The 23,097-nt window shown below is 40.8% G+C and overlaps 1 protein-coding gene across 1 annotated transcript; it reads right to left on the reverse strand.

Annotated features, from left to right (window-relative positions):
* Window positions 1–390: 390 nt before the first annotated feature.
* TGS1 (trimethylguanosine synthase 1) lies at window positions 391–22,192 on the reverse strand. The gene is made up of 13 exons (XM_088056740.1): window positions 22,063–22,192; window positions 21,323–21,387; window positions 19,749–19,921; window positions 17,034–17,886; window positions 16,136–16,253; window positions 15,108–15,194; window positions 14,153–14,324; window positions 12,344–12,698; window positions 11,326–11,499; window positions 10,225–10,368; window positions 9,016–9,234; window positions 7,917–7,993; window positions 391–743 (listed from the first exon to the last, which is right to left on the reverse strand). The coding sequence occupies exons 1-13, from the start codon at window positions 22,158–22,160 to the stop codon at window positions 627–629; spliced, it is 2,652 nt and encodes an 883-aa protein (XP_087912866.1). The 5' UTR covers window positions 22,161–22,192; the 3' UTR covers window positions 391–626.
* Window positions 22,193–23,097: the final 905 nt, after the last annotated feature.

A 23,097-nucleotide genomic window follows, 5' to 3' on the forward strand; every position in this document is an offset into this window, starting at 1 on the left:
TAAAAAATAAAATGACAATACCCAGAGGGTTGAGTCCCACCTCCAGACACAAACACACCCAGCTCTCTCTCTGTGAGCTGCAACAAGCCAGAGCACTCACTAGAATTAATGTGTGAATCTTCATCCTGCAAAGAAAACCTGAAAAGGTTTCTCAGTGAGCATGGAGTGGGAGAGGTGGACTGGGCTTAACCTCCTGTGGTGCACCTGACCCTCTAGTTCCACTTGAGGCTCAGATGCTTTTGCTTCTCAAGCACAGACAGCAGCTCCTGTGGCTTTCAGGCTATTTTTCTTGACCCTCTCGGTGCTCAAAACCAGAGCAAGCACAAAAGTAGCACATGTGAGAGTTACCCTGAATCCTGAACCCCACTTCCAACGTTTGGGCTTGAATCTTGCAAGACTGCATTTTACAAAGATCTTTCTTCATACATTCACAGATTTTCTACAATTACAGTGTTGTTAAAATTATTACAAAACATTTATTGACAGTAGCAATAAACAGGACAAATTTCTGTAAACAGAAATTGAAGCGGAAAATGGCTTTAAGTCATTTTTGACCAGCCAGCTGTACAAAAACTTAAGCAAAGCAGCAGTCAGGGAGGCTGGGTTTAGAAGAATCCACACGGAGTTCAGGAGATGTCATGCCTTATTAGATCACCAAAATAAGCTGTTATTGTCTTCAGTTTGTTATTGAGAAAATTTTGTTCTATTTCAACTTTCCCTCCTGGCCCTGCTAAGGAAGCCACCTGAAAAACAAAGAACAAAAAGTAAACCAATCAATGCACAGGAAAAGAGGCAAACCCCCAAACCTTCTAATGCAATAACCATCACAAAAAAATCATCTCTGCTCTGTTAATACTGGTGGAAAACGTTCCTTGGCAGCTAATGCCTCTGATCCTCTTTTTATGTCTCCTTTTACTCAGACAAGCCGTTTGTGGCTTGTGACTGAAAAACCCTCCTCACCCAAATCACGAAAACAAGAGGATTTCAGAACCAAAGAGAAATACTCAGAACTTGACATGCTGTGCTGAGGCAAGAGATGCTAAACTCTGTTCTGCAGGGTACTTGGCATTAGACAAACACAAGTGTAGCAAAAAGCAAGTTGTAAGCTGTGCTTGAAAGATGTCACACCCCAAATTCTGGGGGAAGAGTAAAACAAATTTTAGTAATTTGAATTAGGAAGCATAAAGGTGGCACTGCAAGCCCCAAACACACAGAGAAACTCACAAAAAAAAGGCCCCAGTTAATTGTTGCTGCTATAACAATCAAAGAAAAAGCTGTTGTATGCACTGGAGTCGCAGGCAGTGCTTAGGCAAGGCTGGGGCAGCAGTGCCCCTGCAGGCTGGGGGAGCCTGTCAGGCAGCACTGGTCCCAGCTTTGTGTTTATGATCTCACTGGAGTGAGAATTTCACCATTCATGCTCTGTTGGACTGAGCCCAGTGCACACCTTTAATGCTTAATGATTCCAGACAGACAATGTTTCACAGCAGACCTCGCACTTTGGACTGGTGCATGCAATATTCTCCCCTCAGGATACCTCATAGGACATCCCTGAGGGATAACAGCTTACAGGCCATCAATTCCTCATCAGGAGAGACTGCACAGTGAGAAGGATGAACACCAAAACTGAACATTGTCTGCTTTTTCCCCTTCCACTTTGGACCTGTTCCGTGAGGGGGTCCATGCTCCACAGCCAGTTCTGCTCTGTGCTGCCTTTCTCCCAGGCTGCTGCAGGAAAATTATTTCTATAATTCCTCATGCAGGGAAACTGCCCGGGCAGACATAAAGTTATCAGGGTCTACATGCCCACAGGAGATTTTAACTGATCTATAAGCCAAGATGAAATTAGCAGCTGAAACTTTAAGCTACTAGCACTTCTAAAGCCCCTTGAGACTTGATTCTGTCATGCAGGTTTAAATATAAACAAGCTGAACTTCCTCTATTGTGAGTAAAAAATCAGCCTACTATCAAGAGAAAATAACAGATTAATTTAAATTACACTTTTAACCTTTACTGACTTGTCCAGAAAACTGCCACACACTTATCTAAATCAAGCATTTATTTTTCTGTTTTGATTTTCTCTCTTTTAATTTTTTTGTTTTTGCAGACAGAAGTGTGAGCAGTTTCTTCATCCTTCAACTTCTGGTGATAGGAAAAAACGCTCTGCGTTTTTGTAAGAGAGGAACCTGCCACTTAAGTAAAAAAACAGAGGCTGGCTGACTTATAAATAGCACAAGAATCTGAAATTGGCAAGTGATCAGGAATGTTAATTTTACAACTTATCTGTTCTTACTTCAAATCCACAAAGCATTGTGGGGTGATGCATAGCTTTTCTAGGAAGATGTGAACTTTAAATTTTTCACAAGCAGAAGCTGGAATGTCCCTTCTGAAAAGCATTCAGAGGCTTTGCACTTTATAGCTGATGTCACTTAGGTACTCTAAAATATTAACTGGATTAGTCAACTTAATATAAGAATACTTAGAAATTAGTGTCTTGGGGTTATGCACTCCTGCTTTTTGGGCACAGTTTGTATCACTAGCATATCTAAGTATGACTAATGCATTGATATTAAACATTAGTGTTTACTAAACATTCCTCTCAGAAGACCAAGTAAAACAAGATGCCCCTACACTGACGGGTGGTGTCCACCAAGGGGCAGCTGAAAATTTACATATGCTGTGTCTGGTCTCTAAGTGTTAAATCCAGGATAACTATGATTAATTTCAAACAACGACTAGAGGTATTTGATAAACCCTAAAGTGAAAAAAATGTAAATAAACACATGGGAATAAGCTCTACTGTGACAGATCTGGTACTGTACGCTCTTTAACCCAGCTGATATTCAGAGGAGAGAAATGCAAATCCTCTGTGACAATGCTTAGCTGTAAATGGCTGGAGGTTGCAAATTTAATTACAATTTTTACAATAATTACAATAGGAGTTGCCAAGTTTTCCTAGGCAGGGCACAGTCAACCCTGAAAAGCATAGTGGGGAAGGCTGCCACATGCCAAACTTCAGGAGGGTGCTGGCCTGGCAGAGGGACACCCTCTAAAAATAACAACAGATTGAGGAACGATGCTTTGAGAAAAACAAACGTGCTCAGCTATTTTTAGAGATACCAACAAACATCTCCTGTTTTTGCAGTGCACTACAACGGTGAATACAGAAAGGATTCTTAATTTCCTTTAAAAACTTGCCTAGTCCAAAATTTATTTATTTTGCACTTTCCTGTGTACAATGATTCCCTGCTGTCAATTCTCCTTACCCTGGTTTATTCTTTAGCCCAAACTCACACTACTTGGGTGGACAGATATTGCCTCCTTTGCTGTACTGCTGTCCCTAGGCAGAGGCTGCAGCTTCAGTTAACACCTCCCTGAATCCCTCTCACTTCTCACCTTCATCCTTCAGCTCAGTGGCTACTGCTAAAGAGTCCACAGCTACAGCCACAACACATCAAAAAAGTAGCTGAGAGGTTTGAAAAGGAGACATCAGAAAAGTTGAAAATATGAAGGGGGAAGCAAACATAGAAGATTATTTCAGAAGCAAGTTGCTTGAGGTGCAAACTTCCCTTACATTCTTCAGGTGTACTTTTGAAGGTTTTCCTACCGGTTTTGGGGAGCTTTTTACATTTTTTTAATCATACTGAAACTCTTCTAGTAAAGTAACTTCCTATCTGTTCCAGCCACCAACTAACATAACTGCAGACAAAAAATTTATCATATTTTTTTCTTATCTCATAGAAACTTTTCTGAGGTATGAGAAATACCAGCTTTCTGACTTGATATGCAGTCACACAAGGACACCGTGAATCAATTAATTTCACAGTATACTACTAAAATGAAGAAACCCTTCCCCCTGCATCCAACCCAAAATCTGAGGGGAACAAAACCCAACCCACTTGAGAAAGAAGGCAATGGTATTCTTTACACTGAACATAATAAAATAAAATGCTCTCAGGCAGCAGTTCTGAACATGTACAGGTATGCATAAGAATTATGACACTGCCACAGTGGTGCTGCCACCCTTTAACAGGCCAGACATTTATTTATCTTTTTCTTATTTCACGTAGGAAAACTACAATTCAGTATGCACTGACACTAACTCTATGAACTTTAGGAAGACTGAAGTATCACTCTAGCTTGGTATATGCTGTGGGTAATTTCTTTCTCTTTTATCAAGGACAGAGAACGCATGAGTTTAAAGTGGGCTGCTTAAAAGCTGTTGTTATTAACACAATAGTAGCAGCTGAAGTGTGTGCAATCACATTCACTTAGAAATTATCAGCCTGCAAAACACATCAACCCACGGGGTTTTACCTGCCAGCTCCCCTAATACCCAAGCATCTTAAAAATACTATCAAATCAACTTCTGTTCATTTCCTGGTCTCTCACTCCCTGCTTTGCTCATTTGTTCTATTTACTCCTAAATAAAGATGATTCTGCTTGGCAAGTCCTATTTGGCTAGGTCCCCATTTTAAAATCATAGCTGAAAGACAGAATTCAAATAAATAAATGGGTTTTACCCATCTTTACACTCCCTTCATTGAGCAGTCATTTTTAACAATTGGACCTTCCCAAACAGAAACACAGCAAACATTTTTCCATTCAGGCAGTAATATTGCAGACAGATCAAGGCCTCAGTGTCTAACTCACGATTTTCTCAAAATGATTGATGCAGATGAGGTGGGAACAAAGATAAGAAAAAAAGGAAAGTACCAGCATAATGTGTGTCTTTTTTAGGACTATCATGGTCCAGAACATTTTGCTTCATATTAGGCTCATAGAACCACTCTACACTAGACCAGAAACAAAAAGCCATTCCTGTATTCTGGCAATATTTGAAATATAAGCCAGGTCTGAGACACCAACATTTAGGACAGCGAAAGCTCCAACAACAGCACAGTTTGACCAAATGAGACATAGCTACCACAAACAACAGTATTCCTGTCTTCAAAGAAGTTTTAAGCAATCACTAAGACAAAATCCAGTATCTGAGCCACTAACCACGCACAGGCAGGGTAAGTGATAAACAACTCATTGCTCTGCCTCCCAAACCTGGCTAGGCTGGTAAAGATGCTGATGTGGTTATCTGTCTCACAACAGACCAGGTCACCAACATTTCAGGCTCACCAGTTTATTGGGGGGAGCCACTATGAATCCTGACAACATTCTGACCACCAGTAACTGAGTACAACTTCTACAATGGGTTAAAAAAAACAGATTCCACCATTAGCAAGAAGGTCCTACAGCAACAAATTTCAGGTTCTTCCTTCTTTGCTGCAAATATTAACATGCAGAAGTATTACCCAGTACAGAAAAGAGTCTGTGAAAGAGACTGGACTACCTGGAATGACTCCATTTCCCAGAGGTGAGTACACACTCCTTACTCTGCCCAATGAAGCAGAGCACAGCTTGATAAACACTTCATAAATTATATTTATGAACTACATAACAGGCAGTAATAAACATACATATTTTTTTAATGTACGTGCACACACTTAATTATTCTTCCTGATTATTCCTAGCTAGAAAGAATATTGTTAAAGATTAATTCAACCTAAAAAAAGACCAGTATACATTACAAATTTTCCAACATGTTTGTAAACAAGGAGATTTGATGCAATTCAGGGAAGTGTTTTTACATTTCTTGTAAATGAACCAGATGTCTTGCACTGGTTCGCTGCTCCCTCTCGAGGCAGAAGTACAGAAGTTCACTTCTCTTTGACCTAAACTCCATTGACTTTTTAAAGGGAATTCAAAGAATCCCATTGGTCTCTACAAGACCAGCTCTACACAGAAGTGGCCATGCCTGCAGAAGTAGTAAGTGCTGTTTTTGCAATAAAATCATGTGGAACAAGGGTGGATATCTTGTCCACCGATAAGGCAATGAACACCAAGTCCTCTGACACAGCTAGGTCAAGGTCAGCCACCACCCTGCTTTCACTCCAGCAGCAGGATCTCTATATCTCTATTTTATGTGATAGATCTGTGATCTATTTGTAATATCCATCTGTGATAGATCTGTAAATAGATAGACCTATTTACAGTGATCTGATAGCTATCTTCCATAAAATTACATATTTTCCACTAAATTCGAACCACCTTAACTAATGGTTAAACAGTATTTTTATCACAAGGTTGCTTTTAACTGCTTCTAATTGTTTTTGTTTTATTTATTTATTTATTTATTTTATTTTGCTGGAGTTTCACAGCCCTGGAAGTGTAGTGGCAGTTAATTCAGAAACTTAATTTTTGAATACAGCCAGAGATTTTGGTAGCCAAACCCATAACAGTCCAGTGGACCAGACTATTCACCAAGGTCTGATTTGGAACAGTTGTGTCTGGCACACCTTTGTCCATACAGGATGAAGACACTTCCCTAAACAATGGGCTTGATTAACATTCTCTTTCCCCCTCTCAGATCATCCACCTTTTGTTTTCGTTTTTTTTCTTATACTGACACTACTTCTAAAGAAAGGTATAAGGAGCTGATTTCTCTTCCTGAGAGTAGCCCATAGCTTGGGACACTGAACTGAACTGAACCCAGGACCTCAGCCATGAACTTTTAACAAGTGAGCCATGTTTCTGAGCAACAGTTGTTACTCTGCAGCCATCTCTGTTCAGCCAAACACATGAATGTAATCAACATCATTCAGAGCCAACTGCACAAAGATGTAGAGCTGTCAGGATATCTTGCCCAATTACCTGCAAGAGATCAGCTCCTCTGTAGGAAAAGGTGCAGGCCTGGATGCTTTTGTGGAAGTGCAAGTGAAATGTAGATACTTCTGGCCATTTAGAAATCCAGTAAAAAGTTCTCATAAATAGAGCAGAAAACTTTCTAAGGTCACTCTTCATCATGGGAATGAAATATTTGATAAAATGCAGTTATAAGATGTTGTAATTAGAGAAACTCTACCTAAAATTAAGGTCCCTGTTCAAAGATTCATAAGCCACTTTGACATTTCACCAGCCTGAAACTCAAAAAGGAATTGAATCATCACCTGCCAAAGCAATAGTGCTTTGCATAGCATGGGCTTAGAGTCTTCTAATACTCAGGCCACGTGAATTTCAGCCTATTTCTCAAGCCAGCTGTTTGCCACCAAGAATTCCACAAGCCATCATATGGCTTGACACTCTGCCAACTCTAAGTCAGACACAGTTTTTGGGAAAGCAGGAAAATGTCCTGGGAAGTCTTGTGATATCTTGCAGGTAACAACTGCTCCCTTTTTTACAAAAAAGCTACAAGACATAATTAACATAGAAAATACACAAAGGAAACTAAACCAGACACTCAGGGGAATTGTTAGTCATGTAACTGCTTAAAAAAAAATTCTATCAAAAATGTGTAATACAAAAAACCCCACACCAGTGCCTCAGATTCTGTGTTTATAACGAATCACTTCAACACAAGCAGCCTATATGGAACCACACACCTGTGTGGACACCAACATTACCACTCTTGGTGGCATGACATTTGTGTCTGATCTACTCATCAGTAGGAACAGTGACTGCAGGCTGTAATTTCCTGCAACTCCTTCATGAACTGAGAGCTATCAAAGTCTGGGACTCACCAACTTAACAGATAGTGAGAGCTGGTTAAAATACATTAGGTTTTGATATTTTTATAATGATGTATGTGCCTGGCAATTGGCTTTGAAACTTCTAAAAGAAATCCCATTCTGTTGCTTTAAGAAGAAACAGTGTCAAAACCATGGAAATAATTTTATACTCCCATTTCTAAATATACCAAAAGTACTGCAAACAAATAAATCACTTAACACAAGGGTCAAATTTAGAAACTCCAAATATCCCCCATTCAGCTGAACAGACTTAAAAGTCTTATGTATGTGCTTATAATACTTAAGCTTTAAGTCAGCTGAGCATTTTATTCACTACCAACACCTCATCCTGTAACACACCTGGTTAATATCAGCATTCCGAGGCAGAAAATACACAATATTGTTGGTGATCTTCTTGGAGAGTCTGAAAATTTCAAATGTAGAAGCCAGTAAAGGAAAAAAACCAGAATGGGGAAGGAAAAGTTTCTTCATACTCATTCATTCATTTTGAAAGTATGTCTCAATTTCAGCTATTATGCAATTAAATTGTAGTTAGTCTTTTGAGTGTGTGAGCAGAACTCTCTTCTGAAATGCAGAAACTCTATTTAACCATTAGGGCACTAAAAGTAGAAAAAAACCACCCAACATTCACTTTTTATGAAAATTTAACTGAACTACAGAGAAGTATTTGAGAAATTTGAATGCAGTTTGTAGCTAGTGTATTTGGTTTATATTTGTTTTTCAATCTATTTTGTGGAATCAGTCTCTCACACATGCATACAAAGTTTTCTTACTCAGACACATATGGCTACATTTTAGCAAAACAAGGAAACAAATTAAGATTGTTCTGTGACAGAAGAAATTTCACACTTCATATATGATGAAACTATTATGTTAATACCTTCCCAGATGAATGAGTGCTCAGTATCAGTGTTAATAAACTAACAGAAAATTCTATATATTAATTAAAAGAGTTGATGTTTTGCCTGCACTCTTCGGTGATTTCCCAAGTCATAGGAAGGTGCTATGACTGGGAACAGATTTAGTATGATATTTTAAATAAGGTACTCCCTTTATGAATCAATTAAAAAGTGGAATTAATGATAAGGTCACAGCTTACACAACTAGTTATTATCACATGGCTATTTGATTACTTTGGGGAATTTTAATAAAATAATTTAAAGGAGTTAAAACTGCTGAATTAATGTTTTAAGTTGAGAGCTACTCAATTCACTGATGGATTTTTCACTTTCAGGAAAACCTCATCACTGGTTTTTTGGTAATAAAAATTAAAAATATTTGACTTTAGGTGGGGAAGAGGACTAAACAAACACTTTGCATCTGGAACTCCAGCTGCCGGCCATATCATCCACAGTCAGCAAAGTGGGCGTGCAAACCCCACGGCAAGAGAGGCAGGAGAGGAAAGGGAGAAGCCCACAAGGTGTAACTTGGAAAGGATATCCATCTGGGCAGATCATGGTTTGGATGTCGAAGATCTCGGCCGTGGCGTAGTCAGGCCCCCCCCAGGGCGGGCTGAGGAACACCACGTCGGCGCGCAGGCCGGCCGCCAGCGCCATGAAGTCCCCGCACAGGAAGTCGATGTGCTCGGCCACGCCGTACACCTCCGCGTTGTGCCGCGCCAGCCGCAGCTTCTCGGGATCGATGTCGATGGCGATCACTGCCCACGAGAGACGGCGAACACAGGGATTAACGGAACCGGGAACGCCACCCCACCACCGGCAGGTCACCGCCAGTGAGACACCTGCTGCTGTCACAACCCCGCACCCCGGCTCGAGGACAGGACACGGCACTGTCTGCCTGAGAGAGGAAGTCCTTCTTGCCCCAGGTTTGGCAGGAGCCTGACAACCTCAGTAATGTCCATCAGAAATTCATTCTCCTCCTTTGTTAAAGAGAAATATTTATCTGTAGCTGGCCACACAGTTCTGAAAATTGAGTTTAAAAAGCCCCAGCCAACACAGCCCAAGGGAGATGGATGATACAAGAATAATACATAATAACAGAAATTAAAATTTAGCCAAGAAAACAAAAAGCCAAGTGAGATGTATAGACTGGATCATAGCCTACCAAACAACGCAGTAAAAACTACCATCTGTCTTGCTTAAACATTAGTCAGAGTTAGATGAACTGCTATGAGTACCAAACAGGAAATGTTTTTACAGGAGGTTCTCTCAACATTTCACTACAATTTCATTAGCTGGCATTAGACTAACATGAAGTTATCATCACTTTCTGTACTTGGTTCTGCAGAACTTTCAGGGGACTCCATTCAAGTGTTTTAAGTACTGTGCATGTGGAACCTGTTTTTGAGTACACAGACTTCAAGTAACAACTGGGAAAAGCAGCAGCTTTGACAGAAGTCCACTTTTCCCAGTGATCTCAGGAGTATCTGACAGACCAGGTATTATGCCACACAAAAACAGCATTGACTAGTACAACACAACTCTGACCTAAAATAGAAAAGCAGTTTTATCGGTCCTTTTTGAAAACAGAGAGGTCATACTGTGAGTCTGATGAAGTAAAACAGCTGCTGTTGCTTACAGAAGCACCAAAAAACAAAATAAATCAACAAACAGAGCACATACCCAAATAGTGTCAGGAAAAAGACTGAAGAAACAAAACTAATGCACTGTATACAACACCTACTTACCTCTTTTTGAGGTCAATGCAAACTGAATAGCGTTTCCTCCAACCCCACAGAACGCATCCACTACGATGTCGCAGTTGAACGACTGACTGACGCGGACGGCAATATGCTCAGCTATCTTCTCAGGAGTAACAGAAAACCAACCCTCTGCAGAGGAAGGGTAAGAAATCTGTTTTCACCTCTTATTTCAAGGTCACCTAATTTAAAAACAAACAGCCAAGCCCCACATAAAACTGAAGGTTTAGCATTAATCCCAAGAATTTTGGCTTAGTGCATTCCACCAGGAAATACTGGCTTTGATAATGATAAACTCTGCTCAGTCCAGAGATTTACTAAGCAAACAAAGTCTCACTGAAGCTAACTGATATGCCTTGATCTCAGTACATGCTTTGTTGACCTTGGTGCTGAGGATTCTAGTTTATCAAGCAGAAGTCTATGGGCTATGAAAAACATTATACATCATGATTATGCAAATACAACCAGAAATGTATTCTCTCTTATCCAACATTTTATCTTCTTCACCACAATGTCTGGTCTGCCAATTAATCTGCAAGTTTATGAGGGGAGAGCATTAGAAACAGAAGGCTTACAAACTCAACCAACAAAAAATGCCTGGTAATCCTAATTTCTCTTTTACCTATACATTTATGATTTTACCTATACATTATGACTTGAAGTGGTTCACAAGTAAACATGGAAAAAAGTCGCTTTGCACGTGACTGCTGAGAGTCAGAACAAAACAGAACGAAACTAGATCTATCAGCATACTTGGAAGTTTCATGAAATTATTTTATAAAATATAGAAATATAAAAATATTGAGTTTCTGAACAAGTCCTGACAAAGTACAATCTGGATCCAGCAAGATCTTCAGCAACTGTAAGGATTCATGCAGACAGGGATGTCCCACACTAAAAGCATGTCTGAAGTTAAAGACTTCTACTCCCCTGCCTGCTGGGTGGGAAAGGAATTTATCCATAGGTGCAAACACACATTTAGCAGTGTTCCTCAACTAAGAAAATTTGTAATAAACTGCAAGAAGGACCACAGATTTGGATACATCCTTGGATATACCAACAAGGCAGCACACTTAGTACTGAACACACCTCTGTCTAGTTTAATTCCCTCATCAAACCGAGAGAAGAGCCGGTAGCGTTGTGCCCAGTACTTGACAAGCTCTGGATCAGCAGCAATCTCAGGAGGTACAGTTCTCAGTGCATTTTTATTCCTCCTCCTTCTTCTCGTCTCCTTCTTCTTTGCAGTAATTTTTTCATCTACAGCTGGAAGACACTGCAAAAGTTAACAGTCACTGTTCTTGTAGGCTAGGGAATGTAATTGGTAGGTGAGTGTTAAGATTTAAAAACACTGCTAAATGTTCTTTATTATGTTTGCCAGATTATGAAGATTAAACGTTTTAAATTAAAAAATAGCATCCTGTATTTCAAGGGATTAGTCCTAAAAATCGTCACTGTTCACCCATTATTTAAGAGCCCTAATCTTCAACTAGAGACAATAAACTAATGAGCAAACAAGTGGATCAGAGACCAATTTAATGCCCTTTTATCAGTTATGAAAAAAAACCCAATCTAGACAAGAGTTTTACAGTAAGAATCTAAAGTAACTGAACTACTGTAGGAAGGATTAAATTAAAAAAAAAACCTGAATAATCCTGCTTTCCTTTGTTTCATGTTAAATAGAAAAATTCATATTACTGGTTTTTTTTTAAATCCTAGAAAATAATTTGAACAACACATGTTCCCCAGAGCACAGCAATATGCATTTGAAGCCAAAACTTGATGGTCTGTGCAGCCACCTGAGGTTTAATCACCCTCATCCTTGCAGAGGAAAAAAAAGGCATGAATTGCAAACCTGTTAGACCATGTTGAGGATAAACAACAACTGTTCATCTATAAAGAAATACTGTTACCATTAAAGTCAACACTTGGGATTCTGGTTTTCCAGAAATAAGCTAATTCCACTAGCACAGCTCTTTCATTACCCCTTAGATCTAATGAGTCTCATTGAATAACAAAATAAGTAAGTAGTGCATGCCACAGTAACTTGAGAAGGCAGTATTAAGTCCATTGCCAATTCATTTCATCAGTTTGCAGGAAACCAATTTACCTTGGCTGATGTCCTCCGTCTCTGGCTGGAGATAATCAGGAATATCCAGAGGAACGAGCTGCCGCCCACTGCCACGCTCGGGTCTCCCTGCCCCCTGTTCATCAGAGCCACTCGCTGCAGCATCTTGCGCCTCCTCCTCAAGCTTCCTCCCTCCAGGTTCTGTGCAGGCTGCACTGCAAGACAGTGGCTCTTGGATTTCAGCATCCAGCGTCGCACTCCGTGGGGCAGTAACGCCCTCCTGACCCTCTGAGTCGCTGCTGCTCGCAGACAACACCTCTGCTTCACCCTGAGGGGCGGCTGACTGGGATGTGTCTTCCTCCTCAGGTTTATTAACCTGCTTCAGGAACATTTCCACCTGCAATTGTCAAATATCACAGATAATCAGACGATGATCAGTTATCATCTTAAAAGCCTCACAGTTCAAAAGCACTTGCCACTGCAGGCACGCTCTACCATGTGTATTTTGAGAACAGTAAAATATCCAGACTCAAAACATTGAAGAAGTCCTTAACCATGCCCCCTTTTAAAAATATGTGGAAACAAGATGTCTTTTGGAACTATCTACCTCCAAAAGAGAAACAAAAAACCAAACAACCAACCAACCAAAAGATCAATGGAAAATTCAGTAAATAATTCTCATGTATTATCTAAATAGTCACACTTGCCACAGCCCAGGTGACCAAGTTGTGACTTCACACCTATTTTTCTCTAATCTGCATTCAGAGATGTACTCTGCCTCTCAGGGAAGAGGTTTTTAGGATAAACAGTTAAAATTACCTTCACACATTAGTTGCTTCACCTTCAAGATGTACCAAATGGTGCAGGTGGTAAAGGGTTCTGCTGCACAGCAGAGAGCTCGACATAAGCTCCTAACCAACACACAGACACCACTCCAAACTCCTCAAAGGCACATGCAGATGCTCCTTTTTACATTATTGTTGCTCTGAGTAGCTCTAGACCTGGAGGAGTTCCCTACCTGGAAGTCTGAGGAAATTCGTAACTTTTTTCCCCCTTCACATAATTAAAGTTGCCTTCAAACTATAATGGCCCCAGGTACAAAATCAAAAATGAATCAGAAATTATAGCAATGTGACTGGAGTTCAATCAAACATGTACAGCCACCACCAGAAAAGTGCTTTGCACTTGGATTTTGAGAAATGCCAAGCATCCCAAAAGAAGGTGAAATAACATTAACATCTGTCCCCTCAGATTTTCAGAAAGACTTGACTAAAATCTCCACTGAACAAGTGTTTCTACTTCTTAGCAATTTCTGAGTTAGAAAACAAAAAAGAAGAGGTGTAAAGTTATAGACTAAAATAAATGCAGGTAGAGGCATAAGCAAAACCCTTTCAAATTTACTAAAAAAATGGAGTTACAACAAACACACTAATCTACACAAAGATTTTCTGTTACTGCCGAAATGCCAGCATTAACAACTGGCCTCACATGCAATTTACAATCAAAGATACTTTTCGTAACAACAGAGACCTACACACACTTCTAAAGCGATGTGCACACAGATGTTAGGAATGAGTTTCACATAACTTGGCCATTTAAGTTCACATTCCTCCTAACATGGCCCACCAATGCCTTTCCATAGCCATCCCAATCTAAATACTCTTCACATTGGTGGGAGGCAGGGAGGAGGGGGAGAAAACAAGAAAAAAAAAGAAAAAAGGACAAGTGGGCTGACATTTAAAAATGCCATATACTCTGGACAATTAGTTTTTTTTTCATTTTCATAATACAACAACATCTAAGGCAGCAGATAAATCTATGAATTGCAACAGTGTTAACAACTAAACATACCTTCTTCAAAGTTTTGCTTTTTTTGCATGTTATTTCAGATTCCTCTGTAAAGAAGATGTGTGTGTTTTTGCTCTTCCTTGGTTTACGCATATCCAAGAATCTGGACTTGAGTTTTGCTTTTTTCTCCAAGTACTGCACACTTCGGTGGGTGAAATCTGGAATTCCACCATACCTGAAAACAGACAGACAGATAGATAAATACATACACACGTAAGGACTTGCTTAATTTTGAGTTTAAAAGCTTTAATATGAATGTTGATGTCTATAAAAAAGTGATATTGACTTAAGCACTTTTTTATTGCTCCATTTAAAATACGTCACTGGTTGTAGCTGCAAAGCAATGTACCTTCATGAATATTTTAAAAATTTTTATTTGAAAATTCTTAACCTAATTAGTTTTAGATTTTTTTTCCTAATAGCTGTATAACTTTAGATGAAAAACAATTTCCCAGGCCAGCCTGAAAAATAGGAAATTAAAAAAATATCTTGATTAGCAGAATAAAAGATCTTTTCGGTGGCTGCGAAGATTCTCCAAAACAGCTACTTTCACCTTCTGGCAAATGCAACTAAAAAAAATTTCACTGGCCAACACCTGGCAACATTTCATTAGTATGGCAACATTTCACTAATATTAAGGAACTTCATTCCAATATAAAACAGTTAAAAATCATGATCTCAGCTTACAGGGCTTCAAACTGAGAGGACCATTCCTTTTCACAGCCTTTAAGCTCAAACTTATATAGTTGACCAGCCACTTAACATTTTTACAACTGAAAGTACACTAAGGTGTAACAGGTAAGGTTCTTTCAGTTGCATAAATTATTCCCAGAGACTAACTCTGGGAATCAGCTTCCAAAGTTTAACAAAAAGGAAATGGAGATGAATGGTCTATTTCCATAATAACAAGAGAGCTGACTTGCTATGAAAAGCCCCACAGTTCCTCATAAGTGATTACTTTTGTCCTGTGCCACACTTGAAACCCAACACAGAGCAGGTTTCCTCAGGATCTTCCACTGGGTTTTCATCCATGTCCAGCTCATGGCTAGGGAAAAACACAGATGAAAAAGTTACTTACTGTGAAGAAACCAATCATTTTACAGCTACACCATTAAAAATCTTGTGAATCGAAAACATCTAAATATGGGCTTCAAGTAAGTTGGATACACTGCTGAAACCAAACGAAGCAAGTAACACCACTCTATACTTGTGCATGAATTTTTGGGTTGGTTTGGTTTCTTTATCCTATTCTATGGAGAAATGCCCTTCTACTGGGGCTATAACATTCCAGCTATTCTGAACGACCTCTTAAAATACTTAATGGCAAGCCCTACATGATGAAGACGTTTCCTTACCCTATTTCCAAATTACCTTCATCATCTATCATGTTATCTATATTATTATCTATTATTAATGCTGCAGCAACAGCAAAATACTAGAATGAAACCAAAGCTACATGATCAGCAGGTAACAATTCCACCCACTCCTTCACATTTGAGTCTGCAAATTTATTATAGAGGAAGAGCCATCCCACCATCTTTGAGACTATATATTTTTAGAGAAGAAAGGAAAAAAACTGTGACAAGGCAGATACTGATGATTGCCATAGCTCTGAGCATTTTACTGGCAGCATTCAATGCAGTTAAACAACAGAGATTATTTACTGTTGTTCTGGTATTGTCTACACTAGTAAGATCTAAATTAGCAAGCAAACTAATTTAACAATCTCATATACTTCAGTGGCACAAGAATGGCACCATCATCTTGTACAGTCATCAAGGCCATACACTGTTTTCATAAAGCACTGGAATAGGAAATAACCACTGCTTGTTGTGAGGCAAAGCAATAAACAGTGACGGAAGACTATGTGGTTTTGTACTGACATTTTAACTCATATTGTCAATCAAAGCTATAGTTAGTATGAATCAGAAGGCTCCTGGACCTGGACTTCATGAAAAAAAAGCTCATGTAAATTTCATGACTTGCCTTCTCTTGACTTTGACATGTCTGTATTCAGGAGGCTCTTCATCCTCATCTTCATCTTGGTCATGAAGCAGCAACTGCTTTTTTTCATTTGAATTTGAGCTACATGACTCCTGCACATCTAAAAAAAGATACATCATATTTTCCTTCTGCATAAATCAATTCCTTATCTTCCTGTCCCCAAAGCACCCCTGCAGCTACAGCTAGTTAGTGTGCCAAAATCACATTTTTACATGTCTTTGAGGGACAACATACTAATAAAGTTTCCAGTATTACACTGTAGTGTTAACAATCTTATGCAGGACTAACTTCAAATTATCTCATCTGTCCAAGAAAAATAAAATGCCTACAAGGTATAAAATTTGAAAGAGCTTCCTCCTTGTGGGTAAAATTTCCATCTCATTAGCTATGCGAAGACATTCACACAGATTTTATAAGAGGAGATTTAAACACTCTTCTCTTTTCCTTTTGGAAAGGAGATTTTCTTTTCACTTCTCCCATTCCAGCTCTACTAGGATCAAGATGGGACCACACTTACTTCCTCCTCTCTTAGAAAGTCACTAGCAGCAGACTAAAGTCTCAACTGCAGTATCAAGACAAAGATAAATAATTAAATATTCACTAACAGTAATCTCTCACCAATTTCTGTAGTACATGTGAAGATTTATGAAGTACATGTTCGGTTAAAATCACTTCTGGCTGAAGAACACATTCAACATACATATTAGGGATGAGAAATCATCCAAAGAAGAAGAGGGCAGAAAAAGGAATCAAGTATGTAATCATTCCACAAAGTACCTAATTAACTTTTTAAAAATGGCATAATACAGACATGCCCTTGTTTCCTGCATACAACCACCTAGAGAATTCTGATAATCAGCTTTATCTGATTTTGTATTACCTGACTGGTTAACACTTTTATTTTCACAAGATGCTGTCCTTTTCCTGCTTCCTCCATCACAGGGCTCATCCCGGCTTCCGCTGTCAGATGAACTCTGTTCTTCAGGATCCTTGGGGCCTACCGTTAGAGCACCACAGCTCTGCTCCACTTCCTCCAAATTCAGATTTAAATTACAGATCCCAGAGATTATTTCACTGTGGGGCTCAGCACTTGAAGGGAGTGTTTCCTCACTTCTGGTGTTGGAGGTAGACAGCTCCAAGCTCAGCACTTCACTGTGCTCAGGTCCTGGGCTAACCAAGCCCATTTCTCCTGAAAAACCAGTCTCCTGTGTAACCCCATTAATTTCCACCTTGTCACCATGTGAGCTCTCCGTAGTCCATCCTTGACTCGTCCAGTACTGAAAATGTTCCAAATAATACCAGTACAGTTCATTATAATGCTGCTCCCAATCTTCCTTAGTATCTGGACTGTTCCAAGGCTCAGAGGCTGTGATGTCCTCAGACGATGAGACCTCTTGGTGCTTTTCCAACCAACTTTGCCAAAGAAGGCCCTCTCCGTACTGATTCCAGTACTTTTCCCATTTTTCTTTAAGTTCACTGGGTAAAGCCTCACTTGCAAGGCTTTCTGAACTTTCACAGTTCTCTTCAATTACAGCCTGAGGTTTGCTGCTCATCTCACATTGCTCTGTAGCTAGGGCCAGCTCACCAGAAACAGACTGGATACAACCACCACAAGCTTCGTCCTGGCGTTCCTGCCCCATTTTATCCTTGTGTTTTTGCTGTAACTCTTTTTTCTTCTTCTTTTTCTTTTTCATAATCTTCACATTATTTTTCTTTCTGTGATTTTCTGTTGCCTAAACGATAATGGAAAAGTTAGAAGTCTACAACATATATACAATCTTGTCCTCTCTCCAATCACATTTCAGTTTCTACTGGAAGTCTCCCTCTCAGTGCAACCCTGCCATTTATCCCCAAAAAGGCTGTAGAGTTTCTGGGTTTGATATGGCCCTGCTACATAACCTCAACTGACACTTCTGAAGAAGGTGTAAGGAAGAGCTGTAAGAAAGTCTGTAGAAATACACAAAAAAAAGCAGAATGACAGAAGTGGGGCTGCTGAGTGGGAAGTCATTAGTAGCTCAGAAGGGAAGTCATCAACAAGAAACACTATAAAATCCTAAAGGGAAGTTGGTCAGGAACTGAAAGGTTGAGCTCAACAGCAAAACAGTATCTTAGTAACACCAAGGATCTGTTTTATGGGGCTGTGGTGGCTAACCCTAACTTTTACCTGGTATCTGCCTGACCAGCAAACACTGTTCAGTGTCTTTTTAGGATAGCAAACATAATGCTCAACCTCAGAGAATGTTAAATCCTTGCTATCTTTGGACACTGTACACAAAAAAAACCATTATTTTGTATGCAAAAACTCTCTAAATCCTGCAGCTGAATCTCTCTATGTCTTGAAAAGAGTAACCCAAAAGAAGGGACAATATCTTTTCCATCCCATAATAATCTCCAAGCTGGCCAACAGAAATACAAGGAAACAACAATCTCCTGCCCAAACCAAAATGGAATGTCCCTTCCATTTTTGCAATACAATAATTTCATTTGTTACAACAAACTTGGCTACTACAGTTATCTGGTGGAACAGAAGACAGAAACCTGGTCCTGAAAGGAACACTGAGGTAACTTTTTGGTTTTATCAATTACAGCTCCACTTGTTTCAGAGGGGCTTCCTGTGATGAAAAAACTCACATGGACAAAGGACTCTGAATGTACGTCCCATCAGCTGCAATCCTTAGGTTTGTTACACTGACAAAAGTGTAAGGTGGACTATAAAGACATTAAAACTGAAGAACTGGCATTGATCTTTCATTCACATCCCTCATGTTAGTACACAGTCCAAAGTACAATGCTTAGTGGTGATCAAGTAACAAAATGTTATTTTCCCATTTAACTTATTTGCATATTACTACATAGCAACAATAATTGTATATATACTTCAGGTTTGAAGTTGGATGCCTGTATACTGTATTTACAAGTTATCAATTAAAATCACATACAAGTTTCTACTATTTATTTACAGCTTAATCAAGTTGGAACCATGCAGTGCTTTGCACAAAAGCACTGTGTCATTGTCAGGGAGGCCTGTATTCCATAAAGTGGACACTGTGAATATTGCACTGTCTTTTCCTCATCTGTGAAAACTTCAGGCCCTTTCTAAAGCCCAAATGCTCCCTATGGGAAGCAAAGCACCAAAGCCTCACTCCTGCCTTTTGGAACAGCCTGGCTTTATCAGCTGTAAGGGGGCTTTGAAAAACTAGCTGTTTACATTACTATCAAAAGCTAAATGGTTAAAATAGACAGTGCGAAAATACCTGCTCGGACTGGAGCGTACTAGTCCAGTACTAGTTATCCTGATGTGCAGCATCAGCTTTACCACAGCTGTTTTAAATCAGGTTTCTCTAGTCATGAGAGCAGTATAGATATGAAAGCAGAAAGCACAGCACTGACCCTATTTAGTCTAACTGGCAGGGGAATTTTACAACCTGGACAGATCAAGGTGCTGTGTGTTGTTACCAGGATGCAATGCAGGCAGCTTAAAGGCATCTCAGATACATTTCCATGAACTGCCATCTCTGAAATAACTGAGAGGAGGCACATCCCTAGGTCTGGAAATACAACACAAAGAGAACAAATAAAGCAAGTAAAGATTTACCACAAAGTCCCTGTGGGCTGACTGCCCACCAAACTGAAGAGGCAATCCCATGCTCTTCATAAGCTCAGCTTCTGAGTCTAATTCAACTTCTTCCAGGTCCAGGGCATGATTAGTATCCACCTTTAATCTTGCATTGGGACAACTGTTCTCCTCCTCAGACACTTGTTCTTCCCCTGTTAACAAGTTATAGTCATGAATACAATCTGGTTCTGACACTGCAATGCAACAGCACAGCATACAGAAAATAGCGGAACTGCCTCTTATCCTTTCTTTCTCATTTAAAAATCTTCCTCATAAACAGCTCAGTTTCTCCATAACTATCAGTAGGAATCAAAATGTAACTTCAACAGTGAAAGCACTGGACTGGGTCTGTCTGGAATGGAGTTAACATTCTCCATAGCAGCCTCTATGGCATTGTGTTTGGGATTTGTGGCTGAAACAGTGTGGACAGCACACTGATGTTTTGGCTGCTGCTGAGCAGTACTCATACAGCCTCTTAACTTTCCCTTTGCCCGACTCTGCCCTCCTCAGCAAGCTTGCACTTCTATCAAACTGTTAAGCAAAATATATTTATATAAAATCACAAATAATATTGGGAAAGTTGGACCTGAACATGGATAGAAATCATGAAATCAAAACTCTTGACTCAGTTGACAGTACTGAAACATTCAAGGTTTCTGGTTTGGTTGTTCAGGATATATTTACTGCCAAATTATCACATAACATGAGACCTTTCAATTTTTAACTGATTATTCTCACCACAAATCATTCACACATGTACAAAAAATAGTTTACAATCTCCTTCTTTCACTCCTCTCACGTTGCCTCAATCTAATCTGTGCTATTAATTATCAGCTTCTATTTCTGCTCAGGCTTCCTTTCAAATCAAGCTATTATGCTGCTGGGTCGACCAACACAGCAATGATAAAAAGAGATACCAAAAGAATTGTGTTCAGGTAGGCAAACATCTGTAGGAGGAATTCAGGAGATGGAATAAGGGAGTGGTGTTGAATTTGTTAGAGTATACACCATGATAATTCCTAGATTATAAGCATGCCAAGTGAGACACTTACTTTTCTGGTCCTCCAAATATGATTCATTTTATGTATGTGAATCATACTTTTCCCCATCAGTGCTATTGTTTCTTCTCTACTTCTGCCTCAGCAGATTAACTAGCAACAACTAATGTCCTAGGCTGGGGTAGAGACAGCAGGAGACAAACATCTATGATCCACAGACCCTCCATTATGCAATCAATTTTGAATTAAGTCAAAATTATGATTTAAGACCAGGTCAGGGACGTGTGCTATAATCTGTTCCATGCAACAGGTGAATATTATGTGAAGTGGTAAAGTTTATCTGGACAGATATAAGCACTGAACTTGGTTTGACACAAACTTCTATATCAAGATTACGGTAACCTAAAAGCTATGTAAATTCTAAGTTATTATTCTCTTCTGTCCCTATAGCAAAAGTACTGAAAAACAACACAAAAATAGGAACAACTTCAATAACCACACATAACTCACTTTAAAACTGCACATCACATTGCATAGCCCGTTGTATTACCTTACCTGTACTGTCATTGTCATCTTTGACATAAAATCCTTTTAATCCCAGTTTATATAATTTTCGATCTCTGTAAAAGTAAAGATAGACACATGTGCAGAAAGTCACCACTGAAACATTTTTTTTACAGTAGAAGCAATCATTCAGTGGAAAAAGCCTCCCCAGGGATGCAATAAAATCCCCACCACTGGACGTTTCAAGATGATACTGGATGGAGTACTTAACCTCCTCTAGGCTTCGCTCCCATGAAAGGCTGGACCAAGTGACCTTTCCTGGTCCCTTCCCACACGGGCTGCCCTGTGACTCCAGACACGCTAAACAACTAAAAAGAAACGACATCTGGAAAAGGCTATCATTAAAGCCTGACGGGGAAGCCCATAGAAGAGACGTTCAAAATAACGCTGCAATGCACTCCGGAATTAAATTTGCTGCTCCTCCTCTCGCTGAGAACCGGCTGCTCCCCTGCGGATGGGGAGCGGGAAGGCGGCGGGAGGGCGCGCTGAGCCCCGGCTCAGGGAGGGCGCTGGCTCCGGCAGCGAGATCGGCGTCTGGGGGCTCCTCCCGCCCTTTTCTGTCCCCTGCCCCCAGTGATGAACATGACAAACATATCGGGGTTCTTCTGTGCACAGCCCCGCAAAACCCTGCTCAGCTCGCACCCCCTTGCCGCGGCAGCGCGGCTCTTCCCGCCCGTCCCCAGCGCGGCCGCGGGGCCGAGGACATGCGGGGCGCGCCCGGCGCTACTCACTCGACGAAGGCGCGGGAGCAGAGGCAGAGGATGCCGCCGGCCGCTCCCGCCCGCAGCAGCAGCTCGGCCACCAGCCTCGGGCCCGGGTCCTGCACCATGGCTGCGGGCAGCTCCCCTCGCCGGGCCCGGGCCCGCCGCCTTCCGCCGGAACTGCCGCCCGAGCCCGCCCCGCTGCGGCCGGGAGCGCGGCCTGAGGGGACGGGGCTGCCTGCGCTCGCTGCGGCGCCCACCGGGAGTATCGGCGTGCTGGTGGGGCTCGGAGTGGGTAAAAAGGAGCGGGGGAAAGGGCATCGCGACAAAAGTCTGTAATAAAAGAAGCAGCAGCCAAAATCCGGTAAAACCGGGAGTGCGAAACGGAAGTGAGCGAGGCATTTTTGGAGTAGCGACTGGAGCAGAATCATAGAATCACGGAATGGTTTGGGTTGGAGGGGACGTTAAAAACACTTTGTACCAACGCTTCTGCCAGGGGCGGAGACGCTCTCCACTAAACCAGGTTGTTCAAAACCCCCTCCAGCCTGGCCTGGAATACTTCCCAAGATGGGACATCCCCAATTCGTCTGGGAAACACCTCAGTGCCTCGCCACTCTCGCAGTAAGGAATTAACTGGAGAGCTTAAAACGGCGAGAGAGAGGGGACAGGATGGGCAGAGGGAGTCAGAATGAAACCAAAGCCTGGTGAGAAAAGGGGCTTGGGAGGAGGCAGGGCGAGGCAGGAAGGTCGGAATGAGGCTCTGGAGGCAGAGGTTGGGTCGGGAAGAAACCATTGGGAGGCAGCTATGTGTGATACGGTACAGTGATACAGATAACCATGTTTTCCTCACAGATTTCTTCACTGTGGGGTCTTGCTTCAGGCAATAGCTCAAGATACAACCTGGGAAAACGCCATTGAGAGACCTGATGACTTGAGAGAGTTGGAGGATGTTTAGAATAGGAGGTTTGTTGCAGACAAGGGAAGGTGCAGTGATGAGCAGACCACAGGCTCCTGCCCTGTAGAATCAGATTCTATCCTTTTATCTCTTGGAGAGAATTTATATGA

Source organism: Pseudopodoces humilis, chromosome 1 (assembly GCF_049639895.1).
Source record: "Pseudopodoces humilis isolate 2021_Gansu_Grassland_sample_001 chromosome 1, ASM4963989v1, whole genome shotgun sequence".
NCBI classification, from domain to species: domain Eukaryota; kingdom Metazoa; phylum Chordata; class Aves; order Passeriformes; family Paridae; genus Pseudopodoces; species Pseudopodoces humilis.